The sequence below is a fragment of the Stenella coeruleoalba genome (assembly GCF_951394435.1).
Source record: "Stenella coeruleoalba genome assembly, chromosome: 12".
Classification (NCBI taxonomy): Eukaryota; Metazoa; Chordata; class Mammalia; order Artiodactyla; family Delphinidae; genus Stenella; species Stenella coeruleoalba.
In genome coordinates, this window is record NC_137158.1 from 16,383,463 (window position 1) to 16,409,169 (window position 25,707).

Consider the following 25,707-nt stretch of genomic DNA (forward strand, 5'->3'; position numbering starts at 1 on the left):
CTTCAACTCTTCCTTTAAATGTCATCTCTCAGTGGTGCCTCCCCTATCTCCCTGTTTAAAACCATAGGAGTTCCACTTCCTCTCCCCTGACCACTTACTCCCTGTGTTACTGTTCTCTGCAGCTCTTGTCATCATCTAATACGCTATGTATTTTACTCATTTATTTTGTTTTTATTGTCTGTTTTCCCTGACCAGAATCTAAGTTCCATGAGGATAGGATTTTTTTTGGTTTTCTTTGCTGCTGTATCCTCTGCATCTAGAATAGCATCTAGACAATATTAGGTACTTTGTAAACATTTGAATACATGTATGAATTATTTTTGTCTTTTCAGTATCATGATTGGTCTGTTACAGATATGAAACTGAGCCATAGGGAGTTTAGTAACTTGTGGTGATAGCACTTAAACCCAGATCTGTCTTAACTCATGGTGTAATCCCTGTATGTATTAATCACCCATTGGGATACTATGTGTATGAACTTTATGTTAGGTTAATTGCATTCTAAAGTAAAGGAAGTTATCAGTATTGTGCATTTTATTTGTACTCTTACCCTCAATCATGACCTGTTTGGGAGAAAATAGAAACAGATTTTTAAAAATTTTATACTTGCTTTTCATCTTTTAATTTTTTTTAAGAAACAGATTTTTATTATTTAGTTCATGTTGAAGCAGTTTCTGTTAGAGCATAGAAACTTGTTGGCGAGAGCTGTTAAACAGTTTCCTCAAACTGTTTTGGAGTAAGACTTCTGAGAGACTCAACTTTTGCCTTCTAGCAGCAAAAAGGGTTATGTTTACTGAGATGAAAAATATCTGAATCCGGGCACTTGATGTAGCAAAGAATAGATAGGAACCCTGCTCATCCGGTTACGGTGCTTGCGGTATTCAGGGATGTGGATTCCACAGGTGGCAGCTGGAATCTGTGTTCATTTTCTACCAGTGAATTGTTCTTGGTCTAATGGAAGTGCAGATCTTCAGCAGTTATCAAGCTACTTGCAGTCAGATAGGAAACTGATGAGGGATGGGGGTCACAATTTCAGAAGGTAATCCCAGATCATGATGACAAACTAAACACGAATCCTGATTGGTCCCCATACTTTTCATCCCCTGGCCAGACTGTGGCCACTGCTTGTGTCCATCCAGCTCCCTGAAATGAGAATTTTTCATGAAATACTGATACTGGTTGAGAGGTGATAAAATTTCAAGTGAGAATTGAGTTGTATGCTGATAACATATCCTGCGGATTAACGGAAAACCTAAGGTGTTTATCAAGACGCTTTCATTGGAAGAGTGTCTAAAGGTCTTCAGTGGGTACGGCTGACATCTCTGATCAGCCCGGTGGGTCCCAGCTCTTGTCATCTGCGGCAGGCACGGGGTCAGCCGAGGGTTTGAGCAGAGTGCATGCACAGATTTTGGGGTGCCCCCATGGAGTGCCCTGTTTTGAGGGACTTAGTGTCTCAGGTTCCAGCCACTGGCAGCCCCAGACTCCATTCCCTGACACCTCAGGTCAACAGGACTGAGTCTGTGTGTCTGAGTTCTAGCTGTCTCATGTCAGCCTGGGGAGTCCCCCACTGGGAACAAGCCTGATAAAGGTGGGGCCCGTCCTGCATGTGCTTCCTTTCTTTCAAGGGTCAAGTCTCCTTCTGTTCAGACCTGCTTTTTGGTTCTCTGACACCTTTAAGTAGGTGTTATATTCTGTCCAGATTTGTAATCATTAGATGTGGGAGGGCTGGTGTGACGAAAGCTAGTCTGCCATTACTGAAATGGGAACTGCAATAGGTTGCGACACGTAGTTTTTCATTATCATTCAGTTCAAGATACTTTCTAATTTCCATTATAATTTCTTCTCTGAGACATGGGTTATTTAGACGTATATTTAAAGTTTTCTTTCCTAACGCAAGGCTTAAAACAATTTTTTTTGAGGCATAACTGACATATTAGTTTTAGGTGTACAACATAAGTGGGTATTTGTATACTTTGTGAGATGATCACCACTATAAGTCTAGTCAACCTCTGTCACCTCACATAGTTAAAAAATTTTTTCTTGTGATGAGAACTTTTAAGATCTACTCTCTTAGAAACTTTCAACTATGCAATACAGTATTATTAACCATAGCCACCGTGCTGTACATTACATGACTTATTTGTTTTATAACTGGAAGTTTGTAGCTTTTGACCACCTTCACTCATTCCCCAACCCTCCTACCCACTTCTGGCAACCAGCAACCTGTTCTCTGTACCTATGAGCCTGGTGTTTTGGTTTTCTTTCTTTCTTTTTTTTTTTTTTTCAGATTATACATATGAGTAAAATCACACAGTATTTGTCTTTCTCTGTCTGACTTATTTCACTTAGCATAATACCCTTTAGGTCCATCCATGTTGTTGCAAATGGCAAGATTTCATTCTTTGTTATGGCTGAGTAATATTCCATTGTGTGTGTGTGTGTGTGTGTGTGTGTCTGTCTGTCTCTCTCTCTATCTATCCATCTATCTATCACATCTTCTTTATCCATTCATCCATTGATGGACACTCAAGTTGCTTCCTCCATATCTTGGCTGTTGTAAATAATGCTGCAGTGAACGTGGGGGTGCAGATTTTTTTTTAAAACTTTACTATTGATTTCTAGCTTAATTCCACCATGGTCTGAGAATATACTGTGTAGGATTTTAATCCTTTGGAAGTTGTTGATTGGATGTATAGCCCACTCTGTGGTCAGTTAGTGTCAGTGTTCTCTGTTTACTTGAAAAGAATTTGTATTCTTAGTTCTCGGGTGTACTATGTCAATTAGGTTATGTTTGTTAATCATGTTCAAATGTTCAATAGTTTTAAACTTTTTATTTATTTATTTATTTATTGCGGTGCGCGGGCCTCTCACTGCTGTGGCCTCTTCCGTTGTGGAGCACAGGCTCCGGATGTGCAGGCTTAGCGGCCATGGCTCACGGGCCCAGCCGCTCCACGGCACGTGGGATCCTCCCGGACCGGGGCACGAACCCATGTCCCCTGCATCGGCAGGCGGACTCTCAACCACTGCGCCACCAGGGAAGCCCTTAACTTTTTATTTTGGTGTGCTTTTTCTGTCAGTGAGACTGGTACATGAAAATCTCCTACTATATTGGGAATTTTATCTATTTATCCTCTTAATTCTGTCAATTTTTTCTGTTTATTTGGAGCTTGTGTTATTAGATGACTATAAATTTGGAATTATGTCCTCCTTATGAATTGAACCCTTTAACAGTATGAATTTTCCCTCTTTATCTCTGGTAATGCCTTTTCCCTTAAACTCTACTTTGTCTGCAATTAACGTAGTGACACCAACTTCTTTTGGTTAGGTTTTCCATTGTGCGTTTTTTCCTTCCTTTTCTTTACATTTATCTTTATCGTTTGAGTGTTTTTTTTTCAGTAGTTAGGTTTTGGTTTCTTGTATCCCAGTGTTACAATCTTTCTTTTAATTAGGATATTTAGATTATTTAGAGTTCATATAATTACTATGTTTGCATTGAAACCAACCATCGTACTATTTCTTTTCTGTTTCATCCACATATTCTATGCTTTTTTCTTCTATCTCACCATTATTAACTCAGTGAATTTTCAGATGTATTGTGCATTACATTACTCCCTTTTGTCACATTAAGATGACTTTCATTTCTTTTGTAGGTAAAGATAGAGTTTTTAATACCCCATTGTGTGAACAAGGAATTGTTGGATTTGGAATTGGAATTGCAGTCACTGGTGCTACCGCCATTGCGGAAATTCAGTTTGCAGATTATATTTTCCCTGCTTTTGATCAGGTAAGAAGATTGCATTTTACCATAATCGAGCCTTTCTAAGGGAAGTCCGTGAAGTATTAAAGAATTACCTCCACTCTGCCGACCCCTATCTTAGGAACTTTTTGTTACCTTTGAGCTATTTTGTTATGGACATATATTTAAAGATCAAATAAAATGGCTTATGAAAATGGATGGGAAAAGGGACTCATTGTGACATGTCCCTTCTCTCTTTCCCCCTCAGATTGTTAATGAAGCCGCCAAGTATCGCTATCGCTCTGGGGATCTTTTTAATTGTGGAAGCCTCACCATCCGGTCCCCTTGGGGCTGTGTCGGCCATGGGGCTCTCTACCATTCCCAGAGTCCTGAAGCTTTTTTTGCCCACTGCCCAGGAATCAAGGTATTCTCACTTATGTACTTTATTTGCTCTCCATTTGATGTTTCTGTTTTGGTTCATTCGATTACTATTAACTAATATGGTTATCTAGAGAAAAGCAATCAGGATTTTTGGAATTTATGTGAACTTAATTGTTTTTAAGAAGGAGAGCTTTTATTTCATTTAGATTAAGCAGCCACCATCCAGGTTTATAGAATATTTTCCTTGAAGCAGCACTGGCGTTACCCCGATGTGAATTTCATAGACTTCAAATAATAAAACCGAGAACATAGTTTATCTTCCATCTCTTTCAAAGCTCTCCTTCTTTCTTTCTTTTTTTTTTTTTTTTGTGATAGAAATCATCTTTATTTATCAAAATAACATATATTACCAAGACATGAAAAATGAAACTGACAGTTATACATTCCTATCAATCAAGTTATACATTCCTACATTTGTCAAGTTATACATTCCTATCAGTCTCTGGCAAGTTTCACAGATTTGTTCAGCAAAAAGGCCTTACTTGCAAATTCCATTTGAGCAGAAAGCTTGGTTTCTTTCTAATGGGGCTTTCTCACTTAACAGTTGATTCTGGAGTAATTTTAATAAGTCTACTGCTTAGTGCATATTTACCTCAAAGTCACAGGAATAAAATTTTGCTTTTAGTCTATTTCTTACTTTTAAATAGACCGACAGAAGACTTGGTTACCTAGGTATGTTTTCCAGTCCAGGGTAACGTAATACTTGCTCAAGCAATTAATTTTGAAGCATCTGCCTTTTACAGCCTTCCACAATAATCTTAGGTCTTCCACAACAGCTTGGGTCTTTTGTTTAAAAATATATATATATTTTGCTTATTTTATGTCTTAATTTTTTACATTATCTTCTTTTCTATTTTCTGAAGAGCTTTCCAGGGAATCAGTATAAAAACTCATAGATATTTCTACCCAGAGCTTTATGTCTGGTTTTTGATAACATGAGTCATTTGTAAGTATGTCTATGTTTTATTGTTTTTTCTACCAGATCAAAGTTGTAAAATTTTGTAGTTAAGTAGGGGTTGCATAATTTTTCAATGTAAGCTAGAAATGGTAGGTTGGGACAAAAACCACATTTGAGGCAACAGTTATTTTTGTGCTTGAGCTGAAGATTGATTCACATTTAATGTTTATGATGTTACCCAGTATTTTTGAGAGCAGTTCTTTTCTCTCACCCCTACCTCTCTCCCCCCATGCTTTCTCTTTTATTTTATCCCAAATGAGAATATACATATAGTACAAAAGGCTAAAAATAAATACATGAAGAAAGCAGCTGAATAAAAACTAAAATAGGAACATAAGATAAAGACATTGTGTGCTATGATGAGCAATGTATTTAACAGTCTCTTTTCGGAAAATAGTGAGATTTGTGTTATTTTACTTTTTAAATAAAAATTCTTCAATAAAATGGTATAAAAATGATTTTGAAAGCCAAATATAGTTTGCTTCAAGGAATCTTATTTGAGTCTTTGTGATAAATTCAGGTTTATTTTAATGATAACTCTTCCTGTGTAATAACATCTTTATGTAGTTATTTAACAATCATTAAACTGGACAAGAGTTTGTGATTTGAGGCAAAATGGTGTAGAAATTAAGAGCTTGGTCAGTCAGAACAGGCAAGAATCCTTGCTTTAGCAATCGAGGTAACCTTGGGCAGACTACTTGTCTCTCTTTAGGCCTCAGTCTCTATTTCTAAATTGGGGAAAATAATAATTGCTACTTCATGGGGTTGCTATGAACATGAATTAATCCACATAGTGGATTAATCAACAGTTAACACGTATGCCACCTGCTGTTATTACCATCATCTTCCTCATTATCAGTCTCATTCTCAAGAAGGTCCTGAGCCCTTTCCCCAACTGGAAATGTGCAACGTCCACACTTTTCTTTTAGCTTTGCAGTAACTGCACATTATATTACCTGGATCATAAAGTTCAGTGGATTATTTTTCCACTTAGGAAATGAAGGCCAGATTTTTCATGGGAAAGGAGGAGATTTTGGCATCTTAAAATTGGAGAAGAGAGTTGCATGCCTTTGAAAAGTACCAGTTGGATATTAGTAGAAAAGATTTCTTTATAAGTAAATACAGGAAGATATTGACAAATTTACTTTTTTGTTTTGATGAGTGCTCTTTGTGGTTTCCTTTTATTTTTTATGTATATGCCAGTTTAACTCCTTGAGAGAATAGCAGTATCTTAATTACCAGAATATGGTGGGCATCTGATAAATATTTGTGGAACAAATGGGATCATTTTGGACAATATGTGAATTTTATGACAAATGGTAATTAGTCTAAAAATACAAGATTTCTATATTTAATTAGTAACAATTGGTTATTTAAATATCAACCCTTGTATGTGAGTTTACTGGGATTCATTTTCACTGAACTTGTCTTAAAAAAAAATCTGTTTTTGCAGGTGGTTATACCCAGAAGCCCTTTCCAGGCCAAGGGACTTCTTTTGTCATGCATAGAGGATAAAAATCCTTGTATATTTTTTGAACCTAAAATACTTTACAGGGCAGCAGGTAAATTTTTCCTTTATTTTATATTTATGAACATCTTTATACATTTTGTTTTGCGTAGCTCAACATTATAATTTTTCTTTCATAAGCTTGATTTATATTTCCCTGTAGAAAAAAAAATTCTGTTGTCTTCTATATTTAGTTTGTCCTCAGCTGTATATTTTAAGTTAACTTTAGAGAAAATCCATCTAGCTATTTAAATTTTAATTTTGGAAACAGGGAAGCAATGTGAAGTGGTAGCAAGAAAGTAGGGAGTATGTTTGGCTACATAGTAGATGCTAAGTAGATGTGGGTTGAGTGGAAAAGGTACTAAATAATATCAAATGTCCTTTTAGCTAAAGTGTCCTTGTAGGTCTTCATCTAAATTAGGATTCCTTTGATAGTGAAGGGGGCACTATTAGTTTTGTAACATCAGGTCTACACTGGGATGAGTGTCTAAGGCAAACTGAAATGTTTGATCACCCTCTTTCTAGCTCAGAATCATAATTCTGTAAACACTCATCTATCATTGCTTCTTTATCAGCCATAATGGACTTTTAAACATCAAACTGTTTATTCTGCCTAAAGTGTATTTTATTTCAAATTCAGGGTGCTTTGGCAAACCACTCTTTTCCTCGAATAGTTAGGCTTAAAACATTTTGTTTTATTGTGATGTGAATTACGTACATTTAAATACATATGCAGAGATTGTAAGTGTTCAGTTGGATAGATTTGACAGTCCTCTACATCCATGTAACTACTATGTAAAACAAGACTGGAAAACTTTCATTGCTCCAGGAAGCTCCTTCCTGCCTCTTCTCTGCCAATCCATTCTTCCTACCCCAAACTTTCTGATCGCCACTTTCTGATCGCTTTCAGCATGGATTAGTTGCGTATGCTTTGGGCCCTCATATAAGTCATACTGTGCTGTGTATATTCTTTTGTGTTTGCCTTCTTTTGCTCAGCCTAATGGTTTTGAGATTCATTCATGTTGTTGCGTGTATCAGTGGTTTATTCCTTTTTCATTGCTGAGTAGCATTTGCACTGTATGAATATATCACAGTTTATCCCTTCCCCTGTTGATGGACAAATGATCATTGTTTTCAGTTTTTGCCTATTTTGTACAAGGCTGCTAGAGACATTCTTACACGAGTGTTTTTGTGAACATACTGTTTCTTTCTTTCTTTCTTTTTGTTTTTGGCGATAAACATCCAGGAATAGAATTGATGTGTCAGAGCAGATTGAATGTTATAAGAATCCACTGAAGACTTTTTCTAAGTGGTTATGCCATTTTGCATTTCTGTGGGAAACTTATCAGAGTTCCAGTTGCTCTTCATTTAAGCATACTTTAAATTGAATCTCTACATTTTGGGGGAACTCTATAGTTATCTATATGCCATTATGCAATAAAAAATAACAAAAGAATTTATAAGCTTGAGGTGAAAAGGAAAACACCAATGTTATATACTGAGTAGCTATTTGATTTCTAATTACTATGAATACCCTATAAGTACTATATTTGTAAGGCCAACCAATTCAAGCTAATCAATTAATACAGGTTTTTTTTTTTTTTTCCCAGTTTTTAATAAATGGGGACTAAGTAACATTTGGAAAAGTACTATTCACTTTGCTCCGGATTTTGATATCAGGATTGGTGAGGGAAATGTTTAATGTTATAGAATTCCAGCTAAGAGAATGAGCTTGAGAAATTTGTTGTAGGTGTGGCCCTGGGAGAGATTATGAAAGACCCTGATGAGGATCGAGGCTCAGAAGTTTTTCAGCTTTTTCCCTGTGATTGTTTATGTGTCATTTCAGGGATTCTTAACTGAATCTTTTCTTGTCCCAGTAAAGACTAAAAAAGAGTTTATTTCATAGCTAGAGAATTTCTCTGCCGAAGAAAGTAGGCTTGGAAAAGAGTTAGCCACTGAAATCCTTATAGGAGTGTTCTCCAGGTGGTTATCAAGCTTGATCCCTGTGCCAGCAGCAGGAGCACTGTGGGAGCTAATGAGAAATGCAGGCTGTCAGGCCTCAGTCAGTTCAAGACCTACTGAATCAGAACCCCTGGGGACGGCCCAGCTCATTCTGTCTTCACAGCCTTCCAGGTGCTTCTGACTCATACTAACTTTTGAGAACCAGTGCATAACGTCAGTTCTAAAGCAATAACTATCTCCATTTATTTTTTATAATTCTTGGTTCTTATGTAGAATTCAGGATGCTTTTTTTTTTATTGGAGTATAATTGCTTTACAATGGTGTGTTAGTTTCTGCTTTATAACAAAGTGAATCAGTTATACATATGTTCCCATATCTCTTCCCTCTTGCATCTCCCTCCCTCTCACCCTCCCATCCCACCCCTCCAGGTGGTTACAAAGCACCGAGCTGATCTCCCTGTGCTATGTGGCTGCTTCCCACTAGCTATCTATTTTACGTTTGGTAGTGTATGTATGTCCATGCCACTCACTTTGTCACAGCTTCCCCTTCCCCCTCCCCATATCCTCAAGTCCATTCTCTAGTAGGTCTGAGTCTTTATTCCTGTCTTACCCCTAGGTTCTTCATGACATTTTTTTCCTTAAATTCCATATATATGTGTTAGCATACGGTATTTGTCTTTCTCTTTCTGACTTACTTCACTCTGTATGACAGACTCTAGGTCTATCCACCTCATTACAAATAGCTCAATTTCGTTTCTTTTTATGGCTGAGTAATATTCCATTGTATATATGTGCCACATCTTCTTTTAACCCATAGTTTTCTTAGCCTTGGCCTCTGGTTCAAATCCGTATCTTGCAGCTGGCCATATTTTGGTTTCTGCTCTTTTGTGGGGACGGGGATGTGAACAGGGGCTCTGAACGTTCTCACGCTGATTCTGCAGTTGCTGCCTGCGTGCAGCCCCCTTTTCTCTAGCTCGGTCTGTTCATCTCTCAGATCTGCTTTGCACTGGTGGAGGAAACTCCAAAATTAAAGTTGTTTGGAATGATGTAGAACGGAATGGTGTATTTTGATTCAATAATCTGGATTATTGTGCTTTGTGGAAGACGTTTCTGTATTGACAGAGTCCAATAAATAAAAGAAGGTGCTTTAGATTCATTTAAAAGATCGGAGTAGCCTGATAATTTCTAAGTGCTAATAATAGGAAGACTTGTAGTATCCACAAACACTAACTTAACAGACTGACTTTATTATTTTTTTTAATTGGGGTATAGTTGTTTTACAATGTTGTGTTAGTTTCTATTGTACAGTGAAGTGGAGTTCCCTGTGCTATACAGCAGGTTCTCATTAGTTATCTATTTTATACATATTAGTGTATATATGTCAATCCCAATCTCCCAATTCATCCCATGCCCCCTTCCCCCCTTGGTGTCCGTACATTTGTTCTCTACATCTGTGTCTCTATTTCTGCCTTGCAAACCGGTTCATCTGTATCATTTTTCTAGATTCCACATATATGCGTTAATGAATGTTATTTGCTTTTTCTCTTTGTGACTTACTTCACTCTGTGTAACAGTCTCTAGGTCCATCCACGTCTCTACAAATGACCCAATTTCGTTCCTTTTTATGGCTGAGTAATATTACATTGTGTATATGTACCACATTTTCTTTATCCATTCAAATAGACTGACTTTTTTTCTGACATTCATTCGTCTTGAATTTCTAGCATACATTTGGGAATAGTCAAAACAGAGGAGACTAAAGATGTGAACCTTTACATTTAAATTTTTTTTTAAAGTTCATGTTGGGAAAATTCACAGAGTAATAAATATAGATGTATATTCTTATATTACAAACACGATGCTGATAATTCCTTGTAAAAATGGGAGTTGTGTTTATTGCATAATAGCTCATTTACGTTAATTATCCAGTAATCTTAACTAAATGCGACATGGTCAAGTATAAGGAAGGCCATAAAAGCTAACTTTTAAGTAGCCTAAGGCAATGTTTATAAAATCTATGCATTTAAGTCCTCATTTTATTTATGGAATAGTATCTTAAATACATAGATAGATATAGTTATGAGTTATCCAATTTCAAAAAACTAGGCTAACAATAAAACCCATTATAAGACCTTAAGTACAATGGAAATTTATCTTTCTCTCACATAAACATCCTGGTTGGCAGTGCAGTGGTGCCTTAGTCATCAAGGTACCAGGGACCTTCTGTCTGGTTTCTCTATTGTCTTCAACATGGTCCCAGATGGATGCTCCACTCCCAACATCACATATACATTCCAGCCACCAGGAAGGGGTGAGGGAGGTGGAAGGGGAAAGGGAGGTGGAAGGGGAAAGGGAGTCATCTTCTCTTTAAAGAATGACTTGGAAGTTGCACATATTAAATCTACTTACATCCCATTGGCCAGAACTTAATTACAGGGCCACACCTCACCACTAGGAAGGCTGAAAAAGTAGTTGGGGGCTTCCCTGGTGGCGCAGTGGTTGAGAATCTGCCTGCTAATGCAGGGGACACGGGTTTGAGCCCTGGTCTGGGAGGATCCCACATGCCGCGGAGCAACTAGGCCCGTGAGCCACAGCTACTGAGCCTGCGCGTCTGGAGCCTGTGCTCCGCAACAAGAGAGGCCGCGATAGTGAGAGGCCCGCGCAGCGCAATGAAGAGTGGCCCCCACTTGCCACAACTAGAGAAAGCCCTCGCACAGAAATGAAGACCCAACACAGCAAAAATAAATAATTAGTAAAACTCCTACCCCCAACATCTTAAAAAAAAAAAAAAAGTAGTTGGGTACTAGGCTAAAGACTAAAAATTTTATTGTTACACAGTGATGGGAGACACATATTGACAACTACCAATCTCTGTCACAGTTGCTTGCGTGGTTTCCAAAAGAAGTTACACATTTTAAAATTTTTATATATTTTTTATTTTTTAAATTATTTTTATTTTTTTTTTGAGGTACGCAGGCCTCTCACTGTTGTGGCCTCTCCCGTTGTGGAGCACAGGCTCCGGACGTGCAGGCCAGCAACCACGGCTCACGGGCCCAGCCGCTCCGCGGCATGTGGGATCTTCCCAGACCGGGGCACGAACCTGCGTTCTTTGCATCGGCAGGCGGACTCTCAACCACTGCGCCACCAGGGAAGCCCAGAAGTTACACATTTTAAGGAGGGGATAGAACTCTTAGGAGTAATATGGTTTGGCTCATAGTCTACTTTTAGGAATCTATTTCAGAGATACAGTGATAAAAGTCTGAGAAAATGTTACTGTTCATTATAGCACCATTTTTAAGAACAAGGACTGGAAATAACCCATTCGTCCATCACTAGGGGATTTGGGCTTGGTTGAGTAAATTAAACTACATTCTTTTGATGGATTGCGCTGCAGGTCTTTAGAGAAGTGAGACAGATCTCTGTATACTGCTCTATCAGTCAGGGTTTGATCAGAAGCAAAACACTAGAAGGTATTATATTTATATATAATATATGCAGTTGTAGAAGCTAAATAGTCCATGAAAGGTTGTTGTTTCTGTGTTTGGTGCTATATCTTGAAGTTTGCAGGACAGACTGTTGGGAAGGGAAGATGGACATGAAGCAAGGCAGAGCCAGGACAAACTAGAACCTGCTTGGATGGATAGAGCCCAGGGGGCAGTCTGGAACTTCCGTCCATCTCTCACCACCGCCAAGGCTTAGTGTGAGAAAAAGATTGCTTTGATAGGAGATGCTTTAAACAGCTAGGAGGCTGTTTGAACAGCCTGTCCAAGAAATGGTGGGGGCTTAATTAGCAGACAAAGATGGGTTAGAAATTTGTTAGATCGTATGAAATATTTGTGTCTAAGTAAATTTAAGAAGGGGAAAGAAGAGGGAGGGGTCAAGAGTAAGTGTAGAGTAAGATTTCTTTGTCTGGTAGTAATGGAGGAGTGGTAGATACCCTGCAATAAAAGGTGTGTACGTGTGTGTGTGTGTGTGTGTGTGTGTGTGTTTATTAATTTTTATTGGAGTATAGTTGCTTTACAATGTTGTGTTACTTTCTGCTGTACAGCAAAGTGAATCAGCTCTACGTATACATATATCCCCTCTTTTTCGTGTTTCCTTCCCATTTAGGTCACCACAGAGCATTGAGTAGAGTTCTCTGTGCTATACAGTAGGTTCTCATTAGTTATCTCTTTTATACATAGTAGTGTATATATGTCAATCCCCGTCTCCTAATTCATCCCACCCCTGTTTGTTTGTTTATTTTAAATGTGTACAGAGCTGGCTTGGAAGTTAGGACTCTGGAGTCTTGAAATAAGTGAACCTCAGAACCCTGGGATAGAAGCGAATGCCCAAATCTTCCAGAAGGTATTTGCCTGGTCCTGGAAACATTGAGCTTTTGCTCTGATGACTCCATGGAACAGTGGGGACAGGAGACAAAGTCCAGGACCTACTTTAGGTAGAGAATGTACCAGGAGCCCTTGCTTAAAGGTGGGAATCCACGTGCCACATCCACGGTGTGAAGTACAGAAGTGGCAGGAAGAAACATTACCTGGCTTGACTTTATGCTGGTGGAGAGAAAAGAAGAAATCTCTAAGAATTCCGATCACAATATGACCCTTACGCAGGATTACAATTTCAATATGTGCCCATAAGTGTGGTGTGAAAACTCTTAAGCAGGTAATTTAATTTAAGTGGTTCCAGGTTGTTGGAGCCCAAGAGAGCTGTCAGGAGGTAACAAAATCCTCTCTGGAGTCACTTCAAGTCAGGCCTCAGAATAGTCCTACAGGTAGAGTTCCACAAAGAAGATAGAGTCCCCTTGAGTAAGGACAAGGAAAGGAAGATACATACAGGCCCCTCAAGACTTCGGATATTAGAACCAGCATATAGACACTGCAGAAAAGTAGGCGTCACATCAAAAAAGGAGGCACTTGAGAATATAAGCAGTAGACTAGCAAATCTGAAGAACAGAATGGAGTGTTTAGTAAAGAAAAATAATAAATGAAAGAAAAAAAATCTCTGGTTTAACCAGAAATTATAAACAGAGAAAGGAAGAACTGGTAAACTAGAAGACAAGGTCAAAAAAATTTACCAGAATGTAGTCTAGAGAAACGAAGAGTAGGAAAATAGGAAAGATGTTGAGTATGAAGGGACAGTGAGAAAGTGTAAATATATCTAAGGAACAGAGTTGAGCGCGATTCCTAATAATGCTCATTAATAGAATTTTACTGACAGAAAAGTAATTCCCTAGCAGTTGCCACTCTTACTCTTTACAATCAGAACTAGATTGATGCAGTTGGAAATATTTCAGGGAAGCCTCAGCTATTACGTATTTTCCCCTCCAGCAACCTCATTAAGATGGTATTTTCCCAAGTCTGGAATTGTATTCTCTCCTTGATTCCTGCAGTAAAGTATTTAAAGGATACTAGGTAAGGAGTTCCTTAGGAAGCTAAAGTATTAGGCATCCAAAAAAAGGTAACTTGCTAACTCAAAGGTGAATTTTCTCCTAACGTATAATTTTTACCTATATCGTTTATATCACTAAATCCTGTTCAAGACTGGTTCCGTTATAGAGAGTCACAGTTACCCAAGGCTTTAGCTTGAGGTTGTGTGCACAGGTCTCTCCCAGTAGTTAATTTTTCAGCATCTATTATAAGTCCTTTATTTTCTTTGTGGGGCACAGTCCTCCCATGGGCACTGTTCTGGGTCCACTCCATTTGGTTCTGAAGGGGCTGCCAGCTGTCTTATCTGACCTCCATCATCTCGGGGAATGGCTATGTGGCTCCAGCCCAGCTATTCTGACTTCTCTTCTGGGACTTTCTATGTGGAGACAAGGCTGCACTTTCTGCGGGCGGTTTGTCTGGGGTGACATGGGACTGCAGCCACGTCCCCTGCCACTTGGTAAACGATGGTCTCTAGTAGAAGAGAAGTAGCCCCCGCTAGCTGCAAGGTCAAGCATGCATGTTCGCTGTGGATGAGAGGAAGGGAGAGAAATAGACACCCAAAGTGGAAATCCTCGCCATTCCCATTCTTTAGGTTAGTTCCTAAGGTTCTCTGGGTTCCTTCTTTCTTTCTTTTTTTTTTTTTTTTTAATTTCTTTTATTTATTTTCGGCTGCGTTGGCTCTTTGTTGTTGCGTGCGGGCTTTCTCTAGTTGCGGCCAGCAGGGGCTACTCTTCCTTGTGGTGCGCAGGCTTCTCATTGCGGTGGCTTCTCTTGTTGCGGAGCACAGGCTCTAGGCACGTGGGCTTCAGTAGTTGTGTCACGCAGGCTCAGTAGTTGTGGCGCATGGGCTTAGTTGCTCCGTGGCATGTGGGATCTTCCCGGACCAGGTCTCAAACCCGTGTCCCCTGCATTAGCAGGTGGATTCTTAACCACTGTGCCACCAGGGAAGCCCGGTTCCTTATTTCTTGAATCTTAATTTGACTAAGGAGTTGCCCCCAGGTCCTTCTCTTTAATCTCATTATAAGTTGAACCTCCTTTGTGTTTCAGTCTTCTGTGGATTTCGCTGATAAAACAGGTAACCTTGACGAATCTAATCTGTCATCTTGTCCCCCCCCCCCACCCCGTTGGATTAGCAAAATAAATGGCAGCCTTTCGTAGATTGATATAAATGCTACTTTTGTCCTAATGCTAAAGCAGGATGCCCATGTGTTTATAATAGTACTTATTACTTCATAAAGTTGAGAGGATTAAGTGAGATAATCCATGTGTGTATTTGCGTATTTGCCTAGTGTTTATGCACTTTTTTTTTTTTTTTTTTGCGGTAAGCTCGGGCCTCTCACTGTTGTGGCCTCTCCCGTTTCGGAGCATAGACTCTGGACGCGCAGGCTCTGCGGCCATGGCTCATGTGGGATCTTCCCGGACCGGGGCACGAACCCATGTCCCCTGCATTGGCAGGCGGACTCTCAACCACTGAGCCACCAGGGAAGCCCTGCACTTTTTTTTAACGCTTCTGTACTAGACACAGCACTATATTGTATAGGCTAATGGACTATTTCATTTAATGCAACAGCCTTGCCAGAAATTCTGTTACTATCACCATTTTATCCATGAGGAACCTGAGGATTAGAGAAGTTAAACAATTTGCCCAAATCCACACAAATAGGATTCAAACCCAGACAGTCTAGAGTCAGGTATTGGGTATGTATGGCACAGATGGTTCCATTTAATTGTCACAAAACCTCTGCCAGGTGGTATTATCCTGAAACTGAAGTTGAGAGAGTTTAAGAAACTTGTTCACAGAGGAATGAGTGATAGAGTTAGGTTTTAAACCAAGATGTTCTGACCCCAGAGGCAGCCTTCTTTCTAAGGTTACCCTATTTTACATCCTATTTAAACACTGTTGAGTGGAGGGCATCAATGAAACAATTTGCTCCAGTGTCTTAGTTTCATGCCAAGAAATATGCTACTTAAAAAAAAAAAATTCCTGCAGAATTAAAATGATCCATTTTGTGATTGAACGGAAATATATGCTATCAATAGCCATTCATTAAGGCGGTGAATCCCTCCTGTAGTATATAGTCCAAAGTTTGACCATGTACTGACTGCATTAACTTCTCCATTGGCATAGGATTAATTTTCTTCTTAGAAAGGTATAAAAACCACATGACACAGTACATTGTGGCCACAGGTGTGGTTTGGGAGCCTTTGCTCTGTGCTATCATTAAGGGACTTAGTCTTATGTCCCCAGCTAGAGGCAAGGGCAGCTGAGAAATGTAGTCTGTCTGCATTTCAGAGAGAGGGGGTGAAATCATTTGTCCCTGTCACAGCTCTTCTCGACCTATCTGACCCCTCATTTTTGGACCTGGTCCCCATATACTGTTCTATGTTCAAATATCTGTGCTGTGGTCACTCTCCTCTATGTCTAGTCTACAACATTTAGAAAGGATTTCTTCAGTTCAGCCATTCACTTTACAAACTACAAAGATGAAAGTAAAAAGAGGTCAATCATCCATTCTTTACAGAGCAATTTTCTCAAATTTCGTTTCTGCTTACCTCAAATATACAATAGATATAAAACTTGTACCTTCTAAATTTAGAAAGAAAAAGTAACTAAATAGTACTTCTGGATCGCTTATTCTAATGATGACATTTAAATGCAATTAGGGACTTCCCTGGTGGCTCAGTGGTTGGGAATCCGCCTGCCAATGCAGAGGACACGGGTTCGAGCCCTGGTCCAGGAGGATCCCACATGCTGTGGAGCGACTGGGCCCGTGTGCCACAGCTGCTGAGCCTGTGCTCTGGAACCCGCGAGCCACAACTACCGAGCCCACGTGCCACAACTACTGAGGCCCGCGCGCCTAGAGCCCGTGCTTCGCAACGGGAGAGGCCACCGCAGTGAGAGGCCTGCGCACAGCAGCGAAGTGTAGCCCCCGCTAGCTGCAACTAGAGAAAGCCCGCACAGCGGCGAAGACCCAATGCAGCCAAAAATGAATAAAATATAAAAATAAATAAATAAGTAAATGCAATTAAACTTTTAAAAAGTGGCAGAGGGATATTTAGAAAAGGTAGATAAGGAAGAGCAATCTAGACAGTGTCAAAAATGTACAAACTAGCTATGATTCAAAAAGAATGAGTCAGTGACATTATCAGATGTAGGCGTCTTGTGGAGAAGCTGTTCCTGTATGTCTTTTGAACTTTTTGATTTTATAATTGAATGATTCAGGACATCAGTGATACTGAAGTAAATATGGCTTTCATCTGTGGTTCTTCTAGTGAGAAGTAAGACTAAAAGCCTGTGCTGCCTTATTTCCTGAATTTACTCTACTCTTTTAGGCAAAAATAGGTCATAAGGATATTGAGGGTTTTTTCATTCTGTTTTATTTTTTTTAGCAAATACATGAATTATATATGAATTCATACATTCTGAAGAGAAGAAAATTGCTTTAAGTAGTTTTTGAATGGTAGAAGACTTTAAAAATATTTTTGCCAAGTATCAGTATACACAGAAAGCGAATTTGTATTTTCTATTTTAAATTTTTTTTGGTAGGCATCATTAACACATTATTTTTGTGCAAGCTAGAACGGCATGCTCACTGACAAGAATTAAGTTCCATCCAGCAAGGAGAGAAAATTCATTTGTTACATTTGCTAGCTTTGAAATTAAAATGATACACAGAACTTAAAAAAGCAAATAATGTAACCAAAAATAGTAGTTCCATACCTCTGCCTTTACCAAATCCATGCTTCTCTCCCCACAGGCAATCATTTCTAGTAGTTTCTTGTAATATATCATCATATTTATAACTAATTTGCTTACACTGCTTTTTACAATTTTAGGCATTATTATTTTAACTTCTTACTAGAATTTAGCTATTTTTAATTAAACTCCTTTCCCCCAGCATGTGCCATTCCTCCTCTTCACAATATCCAAACTTTAAAAAACATCTCTATAGAGTTATAGTGTAATTTTGGATCAGATCATTACTTAGCGGTTCCATTGCTATTACTATATTGGTGTGATGCACAACTGAGCCAAAAAAAATGCATTCTTTTATTTCCACTTTGGTATACAACTCTGTTTTCTCTGAAATGCTTTTTTCTCTTCCTTCTCTTTTCATTTGCTTGATTTCTCATGTTTCCGTTACTAATATAGTTCTTAATCTCCTCAACATAATCTCGTGTTTTCTTTATGTTCAGACACATTAGGTGGTCAGTCTGGTTTCTCTTTTTCCCAGACTGTCGATTCTTGGGGCCGTCAATTAAAGTGGTTAAGATTGTAGATTTTGGAACCAGCCTGACTGAGTTTGAAGTACTGACTCCACTACTTACTAGTTAGGTGACTTTTGGCAAGCTGCTTAACCTCTCTGTTTTAGTTTGCTCAGCTGTACAATGAGGAGAATGATAATACCTATCTTATCAAGTTGACTTAAAGATGAAATGAGTAGATGTAACGATACTGGCACAGTGAAAGTTCTCAGTCAGCGCTGCTGGTGGTGGATGTGCCTTCCAAGGATAACTTAGTTCTATCATTTCTTTAACATGTGATGAAAATATCTATTTTTATATCAGCTATTTAACTGTATATATGACGGCAGCATTAAGGTTTGCTAAATGCAACTTGGAACTCCTAAGGAATTTAATTACCCTGTTGAGGTACTTTAGTTTTCTTTTTTTTTTTTCAATTAAAAAGATATACACCTATTGAAAAAAAGGAATTTAATTACCCTGTTGAGGTACTTTAGTTTTCTTCTTTTTTTTTTCAATTAAAAAGATATATACCTATTGAAAATAAGGTATTTTAATATTTCAGTGTAAACAACATTATAGTTAAGTGGTTAGCAATGCCTCACATTACTTTCTTAAAAAAGATTAATTTTTCTCATTATAAAGGTATTGCACGCTCTACTGGCAAGCTTTGATGCTTAACGAGCCACTTACTGGCTTAAATCAACTTTCTCTACAGCTCATGTACAGGCCAGTGATACAGGCTGAACTCACCTGGATAGTTCAGGTTTCACCTGGGCTCCATCATAGGTCTGCCATGAGTTGCAAGTCAAGTGTGTGTTGGATTTGCTGATCTTAATTGGGCTATCTCATATATCTGGAGCTGTGGTGGGTGATCTTTGGTCTTCCTGTCTCTCATCCTCCAGCAGGTTAGCTTGGACTTGTTCACACGGTAGAAGCAGATGTCACAAGGGACCAAGCGCAAGCATGCAAGGCTCTCGAGTCATAGGCTAGGAGCTGGCACACAGTCTCTTCTGCTACAGTGTGTTGGCTGAAGCAAGTCACAACACCAGCCCAAGTTCAGAAGGAGGGCAAAGAGATTCCATCTCTTCATGGGAACAACTGCAAAGTCACAGTGCAAAGGGTGTGGATACAGGTTAAAGGATTATGGCTATTTTTCAAGCTTTCATATGTGTTTGTTGAAACTCCTGAAAAGTACAAAAGCGATGATAGAAGGAGCTCATAAATCCATCCCCTGACTACTGTTGACTTTTTGTTGTACATACTGCTAGACTTTAATCTACAAGTTTAAACATTTTATTACTGTCAATTTATTTCAGTTTTCATTTATTATTTTACCTTTCATGTTTTTAAATTTCATATTTGTTTCTACTGTATGAATTGTTCACATAGACTTCAGTCTTAACCTTCTGGAGCAGCACTTATTGTAAATTTAAAATGAGCATGGAATGCAGTGAATAGATTATTATTCTATTTTGTGGTGAGAAGGCCTTGATCTAGTATTGAGTAGCAGGAAGAATCAGCAGGTTTGCAACTTGAAGTACAAGATTACCTTTGAATTTTTTTATATATCTTCTGTGATTGACCTGATAATTTGAAATATTCATGGAATAGAACCCTATGGAATTTTCTTATACTCTGGCACATTCTTTATATTGTTAATTCACTTCTTTTTAAAAATTTATTTATTTAATTAATTTATTTTTGTTTGTGTTGGGTCTTCGTTGCTGCGCATGGGCTTTGTCTAATTGCAGCAAGCGGGGGCTACTCTTCATTGAGGTGCACAGGCTTATCATTGCGGTAGCTTCTCTTGTTGCGGAGCACGGGCTCTAGGCACGTGGGCTTCAGTAGTTGTGGCACACGGGTTCAGTAGTTGTGGCTCACGGGCTCTAGAACACAGGCTCAGTAGTTGCGGCGCACGGGCTTAGTTGCTCCGTGGCATGTGGAATCTTCCTGGACCAGGGCTCGAACCTGTGTCCCCTGCATTGACAGGCAGATTCTTAACGACTGCGCCACTAGGGAAGCCCTGTTCATTCACTTTTCAGGATAATTTTGGACATTAAACAGATGTCTATTTTTCATCATTGGCTTAATCCAACTGGATATATTCTTAATGCCTGAGTTTATACTACATGATAAAGAGTGATGTATTTTTTTGGTTGTGTTTAATAAAATTTAATATCATGAATCAGGCACTCTTTGTAAAAAGTTCAGTTATCACAAAGCTATAGAATGTGTATAGCATAAAAGGTGAAAGTTCCTTTTTCCCTACCCAACTACCCAGCTCCTACCCAACTCCCTTCCTCAGACCTTTTTCTATGCATTTATCTTTATATATATGTGAATGTATAGAACACACTTACATATAAACAGTTATGTAAGATCATACTATAAACATTGTTCTGCAACTTTGCAAATCTTTTTCCATGCATTTACATTTATACAAATATGTGAATATATCAAACATATATACACAAATAATAAAAATAAGCATGTTATAACCATTCTGTAACTTGCTTTTCTTACCAATTTATTTTGGATACATTTTCAGTGTCAGTTCACAAAAATTTAGCTGATTTTTACCTTATAAAGTTTCTTGGGGTGTACCATAATTTATTTTTTCTCCTGTTATGGATTGTCAAGTTGTCTCTAAATTTCTGCCCATTCTAAACAGCGCTGAGGTAAACATCCCTATATATATATATTTGGGCATGTGGAAGGAGAAAATTATAAGCCTCTGTTTTTTGTATTATAAACTTTAAAACCTATATTTCTTAATTTTATTCTTATTTTCTGTAAGCCTCTTATATTCTTTGATTAAGCTCCAAGTAATAAATAATTGATTAAGGCAGACACTGCAAGTCTCCAAATGGCAGCTAGTGAAAAATTAGAAGGATCACGTATTACTGACACAGATATTGTGGGGAGACAAGACTCAATAGGTAACTATTTATAGCCTGAAAGCTGAAATTTTTGTAAGACATTTAAGTTGGGGATACTAAGAATAAAACCCTTGCATTTTTATTCTCTTGTGTATCAGAATTTTGCCTATTCTTATATTTTTCAAACTTTTTTTTCTGTATTCTGTTATAAAAAGTGTCTTATTAGTCTGTTTATTAGAAGTCCTCCTTGAAAGAACTGGATCTCAACAGTTTAATGTTACCTTTTGGTAAATGTCACAATTACATCTATACCCATAGGCTGGTTGTCATTGAGAGCAGCATTTATCCTATTATTTGGAAATATTTATGTTTGTTTCCAAAGATAAATTATTTGGAAAAATATACGTAGTTTAAAAAAATTTTTTTAATAAATTTATTTATTTTTGGCTGTGTTGGGTCTTCATTGCTGTGTGGGCTTTTTGTAGTTGTGGCGAGTGGGGACAACTCTTAGTTGTGGTGCACAGGCTTCTCATTGAGGTGGCTTCTCTTGTTGCAGAGAATGGGCTCTAGTGCTCTAGTGCACAGGCTCAGTAGTTGTGGCGCATGGGCTTAGCTGCTCTGCGGCATCTGGGATCTTCCCAGACCAGGGCTCGAACCCAGGTCCCCTGCATTGGTAGGCGGATCCCTAACCACTGTGCCACCAGGGAAGTCCCTAAAGTTTTTTTTTTTAAGTGGGCAGAAAACATTAGAACATTTTTTTCCCTATTCTTTACATCTTAACTCTAATGATTCTTCTTTTCCAAGAACATGGTTGTCTCCATTTATTCACACTTTTTATGTTCATGAATAAATTGTGTAGATATTTCCATTAGGTTTGGCACATTTTGTTGTTAGGGTTATTACTAGGTTTTTCATATATATATATATATATATATATATTTTTTTTTTTTTTGCTATTACAGGTAGGATATTTTTCCATTACATATTTCTAATTGTTTATTACTGGTATATAGAAAGCTATTGATTTTGTATGTTAGTATTGGCATTTGGAGACCTTATTCAATTCTCTAATGATATTTCAGTTAGTTATCTTAGATGTTCTAGGCAGAAAATCTTATCCTCTATAGCTAATGATAGTTATAGTTCTTTTTTTTCCCAATAATTGATGAGACATTTCTTTTTTCTTTATTAGAACTGTCTCATCCTTTTAAAAAATTTTATTGAAGTATAGTTGATATACAATATTATATAAGTTACAGATGTACAGTATAGTGATTCACAGTCCAAAGTTATAAAATATTGACTATATTCCCTGTGCTGTGCAATATATCCTTGCAGCTTATTTTATACATAATAGTTTGTACTTCTTAAATGTCTCATCCTTTCTTAACTTGGAACCCATTCGGTACTCTTTATTTCTAAGTCACGGGCCCCTTCCTCCCATTTCTCACAAGGTGTTGAATTTTATCAAATTCTTTTTAGCTGTCTGATGAGAGGATTATGTGGTCTTTCTTCTTTCATGTTTTGATGATGTGAATTTCATTAACATATTTCCTAATGTTGAGTAATTCTTGTATTCCTGGGATAAATTCTACTTGATCATGATGCATTACTCTTTCAACTTATTGCTGGATTCAATTAGAAGATTTTAAAAAAGACCTTTATGTTCATAAATAAAGTTAGACCATAGTTTTCTTTCTTGTATGTGTGAACATGAATATATATTTATATGTAATATTGGTCTGTAGTTTATCCTTCCTTGTAGAATGAACTGGGCTGCTTTCTTTTTCTGTGCTTCAGACCGGATTGAATAACTAGGTATTATCTGTTCTATAAGGTTTAAGATAATTTACTTATAAAACTGTCTGTTTCTGGTGCGGGACATCTTTTACTTCCTTTTCAGTATCGTTTCTGTTGTTGGTCTACTATCTATTCTATTCTTGAGTAAATATTGGTCATCTATATCTTTTTGTAATATCATATATTCTCTCTGGATTTTCAAATTTAGTAGCATAAACTTTTCTTCACAGTATCATTTGATTAAATATTTTAAAACCTATAAAATATTTAGAATAATGCCTGACACATAACAAATGCTTAATAAATGATAGTAGCATATTAAAAGATGTTTCTATAGTTATTATTTACAAAGCTTCAGTAATTTATCTTAATATGAACACCATAAGCCTAAGCCTTTATTTAGAATGTTGAGCCATGAGCACACTCAGAAAGAGTGTTCTGATTCAGGAGAGAGAGCGGGGTATAGGATTTCTTAGAGATTTAGCAAGAGAGGGCAGCCAACGAGCAACCAGTTTCAGGAATAATTGGTCCAAAATGGTTTCCAGAAGGGAGAGGAATCATTCTTGTGATTTTTGTATCTGTTGGTTGGACAATTCAGATTTTATAAGAAGGTGAGAAGGAATAGTTGCTAGGTACATGGTAACATGAGGGCCACTGTGGAATGTTTTTAGCCTGTCAGGGATTCTTACGAAGATTATTTAGGATTTATAACATATCCCAGCATATTTGGATGCACATTGTATCATGTTAAACCAAGCCAGAGTCCTCTACTTCTTAATTACAGGTGGTTCCTAATGTGTTTCTCAAAATGTGAACCAAATCAGATGTCTGAAAGTCAAAGATTGACTTACATTTAATAGAGTTCTTTATCAAGAGAGGAAATATAAAAATTCCAGTTTGAACCTCACCTTTTAGATATAGTTGTCAGTGACATAGTTACCAGCATTATATATATGTCTCTTTCATTTTTTTTTTCTTTCTGAATTGAACAATTCAAGTGACTTAAATGCATCAAGCATCCAAGTGAGGTGAAAAATTTGTGTGCAGCGTACCAAACGATTTCTTTGTTGATCTCAGTTTTACAGTATTTTCTTTGGTGGCATAAGTGTGTTTGTTTTTCTGTTTTTTACTTACAAAATATTGAGGGCAAATATAATAGTAGTATAGAAACATTGCTATCCATTGTCATGATATTATTAATGATATTATTAACGTTGTCAAAACTGAACTATTGACTAACATATAGGGATGTTTTGAGCTGACGTTTTCATAGTTGACCTACAGAATTTCAAATTTGGAGTAAAAGGCACACAAAAAGCCCTTCTGGGTTTTTCTTTTTTTTTTTTTTTTTTTTGGCCACGCCACGTGGCTTATGAGGTCTTAGTTCCCCGACCAGGGGATTGAACCCGGACCCTCGGCAGTGAAAGTACAGAGTCCTAACCACTGGACCACCTGGGAATTCCCAGGTTTTTCATTTTCAATATATATAAGTGTGTGTTGAGCAAAAGTTGAAGCTGTGTAAACTGAGGTCTGCCCATGCTAATAGGTTAGATAAGTAGGAAACGTTAAACTCTTAAGGCCACTAGGTTATTTAGGAATTTTTGTATATATTCACTTTTCACAGATAGAAATAGAGTTGTCAGGTTTGTAAAAGTTACAGTTGGGGAATTTTTCTCAATTTGAAACATCCATTAATATTTTCTTTATTCTTTCAGCATCTTTCAATGTTGTCCTTGAATTTATGGATTCTACCTAATTTATCTTTATGTCAAGCACTGAGTATGTCTTGGGGTATGAAATGATTATTAAATAAATGATATTTGTCTTTCTTAAATCGCTGGACTGCAGATTATAGTTTCCGCCCGTATAAGTATGCCCAGCATCCTTAGTAATTTGGTAGTTTTAATCCATGATTTGTTATAAAGGAATTTATGTAAAAGAAAAATATAGATTTCTAACAGAGAGGTGACATACAGTCATTCACAGAGGCAGGTACTGGGTTGATATGTATGTGGAGATTTTAAAGAATATTTGATTTATCGAATAAAAAGCCCAATTAGTGTATAAATTTGAGAAAATGGGAGTGATTTGCTGCAGGTGAGTGAGAGAATTCTAGATTTAATAGTTGATTGGTCTCAGGAAAAACAGCATTTATTTATTCTTAGGATTTCATTGTCAATTTTTAAAAAATATGACAAACATAACATCCTCTTTCTTAAAATATGTAGTTTTTGCTATGATTTTTGAGGCTTATGGTGAAGGTCAAGCTTGATACGTGTTCAAATTTAATATTTCTATGGAAATCCACTTTGGGCAGATTTCTGCACAGTGTAACATAGTGGCTGTCAGCTTGGATCCCAAAGTTACCACTTATTATTTTATAACTTTACCAAGTTGCTTAATATCTCTGTGCCTGAGTTTTCTTATCTGTAGAATTGGGATAAATCTAATATCAATCATGTTGATTGTGAGGATGAAAGGAGATGATACATTTAAGATGCTTGAAACAGGGACTTCCCTGGTCCAGTGGTTAAGACTCCGTGCTTCCACTGCAGGGGGCATGGTTCGATTCCGCATGTCGCATGTCGCAGCCAAAAAAAAAAAAAGCTGCTTGAAACAGTGTCTGGTTTGTAGAAAGGGCTTGATAAGTAGTAGCTTTTTTTGTTGTTATTACTATATTGTGGTTTCCTTTATTTCTTATCAAAGGTGACTTTTTCTTCTCTTAATACTATTTATAAGGTAAGCCTGTTGCAT

At 37.6% G+C, this 25,707-nt stretch overlaps 1 protein-coding gene across 3 annotated transcripts in view; it reads left to right on the top strand.

The window, feature by feature from the left end:
* The window catches only part of BCKDHB (branched chain keto acid dehydrogenase E1 subunit beta), a 283,718-nt gene that overhangs the window by 43,409 nt on the left and 214,602 nt on the right, over positions 1–25,707 (top strand). For all 3 annotated transcript variants that reach the window (XM_079939005.1, XM_079939006.1, XM_079939004.1), the window contains exons 4-6: positions 3,651–3,784; positions 4,005–4,160; positions 6,589–6,697. In XM_079939005.1, the coding sequence (XP_079795131.1) occupies positions 3,651–3,784; positions 4,005–4,160; positions 6,589–6,697 (399 nt within the window). The remainder of the gene's footprint in view (positions 1–3,650; positions 3,785–4,004; positions 4,161–6,588; positions 6,698–25,707) is intronic.